At 36.2% G+C, this 10,708-nt stretch overlaps 1 protein-coding gene across 1 annotated transcript; it reads left to right on the top strand.

The window, feature by feature from the left end:
- The first annotated feature begins 5,139 nt into the window (after positions 1 to 5,139).
- On the top strand, positions 5,140 to 6,075 carry LOC130042822 (olfactory receptor 4C15-like). The gene has a single exon (XM_056135031.1). The coding sequence runs from the start codon at positions 5,140 to 5,142 to the stop codon at positions 6,073 to 6,075; it is 936 nt and encodes a 311-aa protein (XP_055991006.1).
- The last annotated feature ends 4,633 nt before the right edge of the window (positions 6,076 to 10,708 follow it).

The following is a 10,708-nucleotide window of genomic DNA, read 5'->3' as shown; positions in this document are numbered from 1 at the left end:
CGTGCTCATTGTGGTGACCATCATTAACAGCCTGGCACTTGTGGGATCCCTAATGCACTTTTTTCTGACTTTTCTACCCTCCTTGCATTTGTGTCTTTTTCTGTAAATACAATATATTTCACTCATAAATGGCTAGTTCTCTAATTCTGATGGGAATGAAAGCATCTTCAATTAGAAACCTGGGAGAAAATTTTAAAATATAATGGGCATAAAGAAGAATGAGAAAAATACCTATTTCTATACAGTATAATTAGCTTGGGCTGGAGCAATAGCACAGCTGTAGGATATTTACCTTACAAGCAGCCAACATGGCCGACCCAAGTTTGATTCCCCCGCCCATCTCGTAGAGCCCGGCAAGCTACCGAGAGTATCTCGCCTGCACGGCAGAGCCTGGCAAGCTACCCATGATATATTCGATATGCCAAATACAGTAACAACAAGTCTCACGATGGAGACGTTACTGGGCTCACTCGAGGACTGTGAATGGGCATAAAGGAGAAAGAGGAAAATACCTAATTATTAAGGTACATCAACATTTAGAAAGATATCAGCACTAGGAAACCATAATTTTGGAAATATCCACATTCCCAGGAGAAGGAGAGATGATTCTACAGGTTCATAATTTTACAATAAAACCTTCATAAATTGCACTTTGAAATCTAGGAGGTAATTTGGATTTCTTTATCCCCACCAACTCCAAATGTTGTTGAAGGCAGTGCAGCACAAACGAGGGGAACATTCTCTCTTTTATCAGCCAGAGATGCTCTTTTTCTTCCTCATAGAAGAAACACTAGGAGTTAGGAACATCCTTCACTTGTTGATCAGACTCTGAATGCACATTTATGCATAGAGAATAGGATTTTGTCATCATCAGAATCTTCCAGACTGACACGTGGTGAAATCTATCATCTGTATTTTTGTGATTTCAGGAAAGACTAAAACATGTGATATAGCACTTCAAACTATAGATGTTGTATTCTATGCTTCTGAATTGAATAGAACCACAGGTCTTTCATTTACCTGTGTAAGAGAACCACTCACATAATTTTTCTGACTCTAGATTATATTTTAAAAAATTGTATTATATTGACAAATTCAGAGAATTTGTATGCACAAATAAACTAGCATTTGGATATTATAAACAGTCATTAGTGTTGGCTATAAGTATACATATTTTGAGAGTGGGGTGCCAATGATCTGCTCCCCACCCTTTCCTAGTGGGGCTGAGAAGTGGCCTCCCCCAGCAGGTGTCTGAGTGCACCAGTCTGGCCTTAGAGGAGTTCATCTAAGAGGGGTATCTGGTCAGAGAGAAAGGTAGCTGCCTGACAGAGCATTCTCAGCTCCTTGGAACAGAAGTCAGTGGGCAAGCACATGTGTCACCTACATCTCTCCTCTTGAAATGTATAATGTGGTTTTCTGTGGCTTTGGAGAAGCCCATGTTATCGCTTGAGTACATTACTCTCTCTCCTTCCTCTTTGTAAAAATCTCCAAATAAAATCTGTTTTTTTACTTTACTGTTCACCTACTCCTAAAGTTATTTTTTGTGAGGAAGACAAGGACCTGGGTGGCCTGGGTAAGGACTAGTACTTCTTTCCTTTTCTGTAAAGAGCAGTTCCTTGCTCCTGCCTGAGTTCAATGTTTCCCCAAAGTTGGATGGTAGAGATTAACTCCTGTGAGGGCAGAACAAGTGAATGCCAGGTGTGACTTCACAGCTACACAGAGGGGCTGTCTGGACTTGAGGTCTATGTGAAGGGGCTCATTGCAGACTTTATCAGTCCTAGACTTCCCAGCAGCTACCTGGATGGCAGAGATGGATCTGGAGAGAGTAGCCATCTCTTTTCTCTCCATCTCATGTTTGTCACCCTGGGGCCCCACCTACTTCAATGTCTCAGTAAACCTGTTAACTTAAAACAAATTTAAAGGTGATTATATGCAGTGGGGTTGGGAGGGGCGTCAAGGATGAGGGAAGAAGGAATTGTGGGAAGAAGTGGTAATGGACGTGAAATGACAGTGGGGATTTCTGAGTTGTGTAAAGGAGGCCTGGCTGTGTACTTGAACATTTTGGAACACACGTAAAATCCTTTAAAGTACCCTTTTAGAAATGCAGATGGGAAAAAATTATTGCAGAAAACTTGGTTTCTTTTCAGATAGGTGGTATCTAAATAGAGAGCTGATGGATAAGACAGAAATATACTGAACCAATCTGGGGGGGGGGGGTAAACATTAAAATTTAATGAAAAACCTTGTGCAGAAACCCTCATGTAGGGAAAGCCTACAGTGAGGGAAGTCAGGTTCCAGAGAAGGGTAAACAATGGCACCACCAGGACAAGGTGATGTGAAATCCAGATGCATGATCACAGAACGCTGTTTCCTTCAAGTCTCAAGTGAACAAGGTACACTGATTTTAAATTCAATTAAGATAATAAAGCATTCAAATTATTTAGGAGCTTGAAAACTTTAAGTATTTCAGTACTGAAAAACCTTGTTTTTAACTTGTCATTGAACTCTTTTTTTTGTTGTTGCTGTTTTGGGACCATGACCAGTGGTCCCTAGGCCTTACTCCTGACTCTGTGCTCATGGGTTACTCCTGGCCTTGCTCAGGAAACCCGATGGGTTGCATGGGGCTGAACATGGTTTATTGCATGCCAGGATAATGCCCTGCCCACTGTACTAAAATGCACCACTTCCACATTTATCTCTTAAACCACTTTTGTGGGCAGAATATCCTGATCCCCGTGTCAGGCTGTCTTCACCGGGGCACTTCACAAGAGAACAGTTTGAGTTTCTCTCCCCGCCCCTAGCAGAAACCCGGCAGCCAAAAACCTCTAGAACCCAGCTTCAGCTGTGCTCAAGACCACTCTCCACATGCTCAGATGAGCCTCACACACAAAGGAACCTGCAAAGAACTCAATTATGCGGGATCCATGACTGAGATCTCCAGGCCTCCTTGGATTGGGACTGGGCCTTCTCCACAGAGCTCCCCAGTTTTCCAGTAGCTTGGCAGTCATACCCACAAACTTGCCCCGATGCCATGTAATCTCATCGATGGCCAAGATCCAAAGAGTATTAAAAAAAAAGCTCCAGCTAGAAGTGAAACAGTATTTTCTGGAACGTGTGGCAAATACTCTAGCACACTGATGTACCTAAAGTAGCAGCCATTTGTTTGGTTTCACATACTTCCCTCTTATTGTGGTGGGAAAATGTTCACTGGTGGGGTCGGTGTTTGAATATTATTCGTAGTGAACTATTGTGAACTACTTTACGAAAATAAAATGTATAAAAATCACAAAAAAACCAACTTTTCTGGAAATAATAGTCTTGTTAAATTATATATCTCACATCATCATCACACAATTATTTTATGATTCTATTAAAGTCCTTCAAGAATCAAAAAGTAAGGTATTAGGCAATGCAGGGATTAGGATAATGTAGAAAATACATAATGTATGTCCAACTAGGAACCATGGCAGAAGCCTGTTGCACAGCCATATTTGTGAGATGTCACCCTTCTGGGTATATGCCCATATCAGGTAGTTCTTCTATGTTGAAACGAGAAAAATTTTAATTAAAATAAGTATCCCCCCCTTGCATAGGTCATGGATGTATACTGGTTTCTGCATTTACTTTTGGATGTGTAATCGTGATTTATCATCTTTATGGGGAGTAACTAAAATAAAATAGGTGGTATAAAAATATAAAGGTCAATAAACTCCTTAGAACTACCATTTACTGAAAGACACTGAGTTTTCAATCTCATCACAAACTCCACAAGAGTAAATCAGATGTGGCTTTTTTCTTTTCAAGAATTGAAAAGAAAAAATTTCCCATCTTTAGAATGTATATATTAGATTTAAAATCATGAGATGTCAAGATCAGGAGCAAAGGATATTAGAGTGTGTATGATTAAACTATTCATTGTTGCAAATGTATTCATAACATCCACTTAATAAATATGATTTAGAATTCTGATTCCCATATTTTTTCTTACACACTGATATCGAGCCTTATCTCAGAACTCAGCATTTTCCTAAGTACACTGAAATTTCAGCTCAGCCTTATCCCATAAACTCATTGACCTATTCCTTAAGGGAATCAAATCATATTCAAGTACAAATGAGGGCAGTTAACCAAAAGTTATAAATAATTTAAAAGTTCTAATTGGTCAGGGACATCAAAGATTTGCAAACACAAAAAAAGAAGCCATAGGTAACAGCATTAGAAAATCATACTGCTGGAAAAAATCCAATTCACCAAGGGAACTAACAGTGTATTGGTTCATGATTTCTCAGAGAAAACTTTTTAAATTACATTTGGAATATATATATATACATATATATACACATATATATATTTGGAAGTCAAATTAGAAATATTGATTCTTTATTCCCCTCACATACACACAATTAAGTTGGAAGCAGTGCTTTTTAAGCAATTGAAAATATTCTCTACCTCATCAACCTAAGGTTTGCTTCATAGTCCTTTCATATATAGAAACAGAACTTGAGGACAACATTCACTTTTTGGCCAGCCTCTGGAGGAGTTTTATCCACAAACATTTAAAGTTTGCCATCACTGAACTTTCAAGAGACTAAAACTGGTGAGATCTCTAATTCGTAGTTTTCTGTTTTCAAGAATAATTTCAAATTGTTGTATAGCTTTTAAAACTCTGGAAGATGCAAGCCAATGCTTCTGAGGCTAATATGGTCTCCTAACTGTATACACTTGAACTAGTAACATACCCTTGCCCTAGAATTTAATTTTTAAATTGATTGCATTTTCAATTTTAAATTTGCAGTGGATTCTAGCAAATGACTACCCAATGGTAAGACTTTGCAATACAAAGAGCGTTTGTCTTGCAACCTTTTCACCTGTGCATTTGCCTCTATACAAAAATCATAGTCAACTCTTGATGTTTAACAATATTTTCTCTTTACATTTTTGCTTGGTATTCCACACTACCGCTTACAAAACAATCTAAATTTGCATCACATTAATTGCAGAAATAGAGAAGACAATTTTCATAAAGAAAAATCATCTTATGAACCCTGTGATAATAAAACTGTCTGACATGAGTTTCTTATGCTTACATTGCAGATCTATATACCCACTGTGGTAGCTCTGAGATTTTCCTGAGAAATCATGCAAAACAGAAGTTTTGTAAATGAATTTGTTCTGCTGGGGATTTCACAGAACCCTGATGTTCAGAAAGTATTATTTGTTTTATTTCTATTGGTCTACCTTGCAACAGTCAGTGGCAACATGCTGATTGTGGTGACCATTCTTAATAGTCCAGCACTTGTGGGCTCCCCAATGTACTTCTTCCTGGCTTTCCTGTCCTCCATAGATGTGTGCATCTCCTCTGTTGTTGCCCCTAAAATTATTGTCGACCTTCTCTCTGAGAAGAAAACCATCTCATTTGCAGGCTGTATGATACAGATCTTTTGTCTTCATCTTTTTGGTGGTGTGGAGTTGATTGTCCTCACAGCCATGGCCTTTGACAGGCATGTGGCCATCTGTAAACCTTTGTATTATACTACAATCATGAACTCAAGGCTCTGTAACATTCTGATGGGGGTAGCTTGGGCAGGGGGCTTTCTGCATTCCATTATCCAAAATGCCTTTGCTTCTCAACTGCATCTGTGTGGCCCCAATATCATCAATCATTTTATGTGTGACTTGTACCCATTAATGAAGCTTTCCTGTGCTAATAATGATGAATTTGGCCCATTGGTGGCAGCCAGTAGTGGACTCTTTTGCATCCTGATCTTCTCCATATTGCTTGTTTCCTATGGTGTCATCCTGTTCTCCATAAGAGGACACAGCATTGAAGGACAGAGGAAAGCGCTCTCCACCTGTGGATCCCACATTGCTGTTGTGATTTTATTTTTTGGTCCATGTACATTTGAATATGCACGGCCTCCAATGGTTTTCAGCTTTGACAAAATGGTGGAAATATTCTACAGCATGCTAACTCCTCTGCTGAACCCTGTAATTTATACTTTCAGAAATAAAGAAGTAAAGAATGCCATAAGCAAATTCTGGAATACCTCAATGGCAAACCTTTGTAAAAAGTAGATCCCTGAAATTTAAGATTAAAATATTTATGTATACAATCTTCCAATTCTCCTGTCTTAAAACTTTTTTTGATTGAGTTGTTGAAGGAAGACTAAAATTAATTTAAAAACATATATATTGAGACCTGGGAAAAATGTTCTTAACTCCTCTACTGCTTAGATGTCCTAATAAGCATCTTAAAAATTTTATATGTACGTTGAGTTGAATTGTATCCACAATTAGAATTCAACATAAAAATTCTTCTCATTCATTTAAATTTTCAAGAATTGTGAGGATAATTAAAAATATTTAGAAATATATAAGTGAAACTTACTAAACTCTTTTTCCGGAGGAATACTTTTATTTAAAAATTTTTTATACAGAACTGTGATTTACAAATCACAGTTAAATTTTAGGTATAAAATATTTCAAAACCAATATCACCATCACTGTTAACCTCCCTCCACCAGTGTTCCCATATACACTTCCCACCCCAATCTGCAGCCCATTTCTGTTGGTCAACTTGGACAGGCACATTATAAAGTTTCAGTATTTGTAGTTTAGATCTCACATTTTCTGTTTTGTTCAGTCTGTGTTTTCGATATATGGCTGTACCATTCACTCACATTAGTGATATAACTAAGCCATAATTCCTATTCATCCCTTATTTCTTCCTTCCTTTCTTCTCCCCTTGATTTGTTTTTATCTTTGTCCAGGAAAGCTTTTTTGTTTTTAATACTATGTTAGATAGTTTTTAAGTTTGTCTGAAATTTTTCTTTACGTTGTCCCTTCAATGTGCTTATACTCTATGTGTAATTTACTATGTAATTTATAAATTAAACTGTTCAAGATGTTTATACTCATTATCAAATTTATAAATACTTTTACACTCAATGTGTTTTTTATGTGGTATTGGAAAACATTCACCTAATAGCTTTGGAAAGTCATATTCATAAACCTTCCTGGACTCAAAATATTGCAATTCATTCTAAAAAGGGTTTATTTTTATACAATGAAAATAAATAACCTATCATGATACAAAGTTCACTTTGCAAAAATTTTCAACTTGGAGGTGGCTTTTGAAAAAGTAGTTCTTTGATATTTCTGAATAATATGTAAAATAACGTATATTTTTCATATCCTAGGTTATTTAGACCCTTAGTAACTCAAATTGATACATGATAACCCTATAATTTCTTTAATATCACCTAAGTAACAATACAATAAAATCTAGACATATAGAAACTTATATATATATACAATATATATTATAAATCAAATATTAATATAGTAGTGTCCAAGAGCAGTTTTATTGATAATCTAATATAAATTGAACTGTTTAAAAAACTACAAAGAATATACAGAATATACCACCTCCTACCATTCACTTACTGAATCCTGCATATCTAAGTATAAGCTACAACCAGGTGCCTCATCCTAGAAGTACTTGTGACTAATTTTTTTCAGACACCCCAAATACACTGGACATTATAACATTTACTAAACACCTAAACTATAATTTAAGATACTGTTAAAGTCAAATACAATAAGCTTATTATGTTTTGTATACACTGAAAAAATAAAATCAGTTCTGGTGGCCAGAGAGCTTGCTTGTACAGGGTCCTTGCTTTGCATGTAACTGATATTGGTCTCAACTGACACTGGTTCAATTTCCAGCACAGCATATCATCACCAAGCACTACCAGGAGAGATATCTAAGCAAAAAGCCAGAAGTTAGCCCTAAGTACAAATATCTCGCCTTATCTGTACATCAGAAAAAACTATTAAATAATGCTTTTATTGGAATTAAAGAGCAAATTATGGGATTGAAATGATAGAACAGCAGGTAGTGCATTTGCCTTGTACTCAGTTGACCCAGGTTTGATCCTCAGCATCCCATATAGTGTTCCTCAGTGACAGGCAGGATTAGTCCCTGAGAGTGGCGTCAGGAGTCACCCCTGAGTACTACCAGATGTGACCCAAAACCAACAAACAAACACAATAAGTAGAACAAATTGTGAGGTTAACATTGCCACCAAAAAAATGAATTAAAACATTAGTTTTGTTATTGCTTTATTTTATTTTTGAAGAGTTTTAAATGTTATTGATATCAAAAGAAACTGTCTAGATCTTGATCTGATTGTGTTCACTTTTAACCCTTGGACTTTATTACCACTGTATTAAACAGATTGAATTATGTGCTTTTGTACATAACATAGACCTGAGAATAGTGTAACCTCAATACATGCTAAGAACCAAGGTTGATTATATGAAGAATGTCCAATCAAGAATGTCAGAGTGATAAATTTTAGTATCTACAGACAGTTTAAAGGAAATAATAATGAATTCCTAGATTTCAAGAATAAGCAGAACATTATTTTCCAATTAACTGCATTTTCTCTTAGAATATTTTGTCATGTGATGTTTAAGAAAAATTTGAGAAGCTCAGTCAATGCAGATATTAATCCATCTATTTTCTTTGAATATTGAGTCCCTGCTAGGTTCCATATGTTCCCCCCCCCCCCCCACCTTCCTGCCCTACCTTTTGTTTTATTTTATATAATAAAAGCTCATTCTTGCTTTGGACAACCTGGCAGGCTGCCGAATGTAACCTACCCACATGGCAGAGTCTGGCAAACTCCCCGTGGTGTACCCAATATGCCAAATACTAGTAACAATGATGGATTTCATTCTCCTAACCCTGAAAGAGCCTTGAATGTGGCACTTTTTAGAATCTCAGGGCTAGGACAAAGAAGAGATTACTGGTGCCTGTTCGAGGCAATCGACAAACAATAGGATGATCATGATCGTGATACAATTCCTGAAGTATCTGTCTTGAATTAGTCTAGTGTTCCTCAACTGCCTCACATCCCAAATTCGGAAACTGAGGTTGTGCTGTCATCAGAGAATAAGTATTTTAGGGGCTAGAAGACTATGTGAAAAAAAAAAACCTCAAATTCACTGACTTCAAAAATTTATTTTTTCTACTTGTTTTGGAGGAGTTCTGAAGTTCTTAGGCCACAAGTGTGAGAGGTTGGTGATAGCGCATAATGAGGATCATAGCTTCCTGAAAGATGTGTATAAATCAGTATCACATCTTGTACACCATGTTTCTTAAGAGAGACTATAATAAAAATTATTCTAGAATATATATGGTTGATTTCTGAATAATATAGATTTGAACTATATGGGTCCACTAAATATGGATTCAAAAATGAACTTAGTGCATCAATCGTATTTGTAAGTTAAAGTTCATTTTTGACATTATATGTATACACATATATGTTTATGAATATATGTATATATATGTCAAGTGTTAGTATGTGTTTTATGTTCCATGAAACGGTACTGATGGATCTATTCATAGATCATTCATATTGTAAACAAACTAAATTCTTTTCTATTAGGTAATATTTGGACTGGAGTGATAGCACAGTGGCAGGGCGTTTGTCTTGCACGCAGCCAACATGGGCGACCCGAGTTCGATTCCTCTGCTCCCTTGGAGAGCCAGGCAAGCTACCAAGAGTATCTTGCCCGCACAACAAAGCCTGGCAAGCTCCCCGTGGCGTATTCGATATGCCAAACACAGTAACAACAAGCCTCACAATGGAGACGTTACTGGGCCCACTCGAGTAAATTGATGAACAATGGGAGGACCGTGACCATGAAGGCAATATTTAAAGTACAGCAGCAAAAATTTATTTTATCATTAATCTTTTCATATCATTTATTTTCTCTTGCATTAGTTTAAGAATATAGTCCATAATGTATAAACACATAATGCAACTTATGTGTTAAATGTGCTATTTGTGTTGTTGGTAAAGTGTTCAGTCAAGAGTAGGGTAAAGTAGTTAAGTTTGAGGAAATAAAAAGTAATAAAAATAAAAAAGGGGGGAAGGGTCAGCATCACTACCAATAAAAGAGCTCCAGCTTCCTCTTTGCTGATCCAAGATTATAAAAGAGTAGATTATATGAAGATCATTTATTATACAGTATATAATAAGTATAATGAAGGTGAAAGAGAGTAAGAGTAAACTAAAAATTGTGGTAAATTGACTACTTTGTATCTTGTAGCGGTTATCAGCATTGATCTAGGTTTCTTAAAGGTTAGTATTTCATTTGTTCTTGTGAAAAATCAGGATATTCTAAGAATCTCAAAAATTAAATATCTGGGCAGAAAGTAGGATATATAGTGTCATAAGGTTAAAGTTGAGTAATCAGTTGGATTGAGGTGTTGTCAGGCTATAATTATAATCAACAATATCTAGTTCATTGCTATAAATCATGGTTGAATCATAGCATGGAAAAATGATGGGAGAAAATCTACAAATATGTTTAATATCATGACTTAATTAAAATATTTTAATTCAGTATTTTATTTTTTTATTATTTTTTAATGTAGGAGTACTGCTATTTGTTCAGCCACTGATTAGCTGATTAAATTGGACATGGACTCCACTTACTTTTTTTTTATAATTTTATTTATTTATTTTTCTTCTTATATGTATTTATTGAATCACTGTGGGAAAAGTTATCAAGCTTTCAGGTTTATGTCTCGGTCATGCAATGATCAAACACCTTTGCATTCACCAGTACTCATTTTTCACCACCAAGAACCCCAATATACCCCCCTCCCACCCCTCTCAATGCCTGT

This window comes from Sorex fumeus, unplaced genomic scaffold, assembly GCF_029834395.1.
Source record: "Sorex fumeus unplaced genomic scaffold, SorFum_2.1 ptg000007l, whole genome shotgun sequence".
Lineage (NCBI taxonomy): Eukaryota > Metazoa > Chordata > Mammalia > Eulipotyphla > Soricidae > Sorex > Sorex fumeus.
This window is presented reverse-complemented; position numbering and strand designations above follow the sequence as displayed.

Coding starts and splice junctions, on each gene's coding strand:
- LOC130042822 (XM_056135031.1), top strand. CDS start 5,140: ATGCAAAACAGAAGTTTTGTAAATGAATTTGTTCTGCTGGGGATTTCA.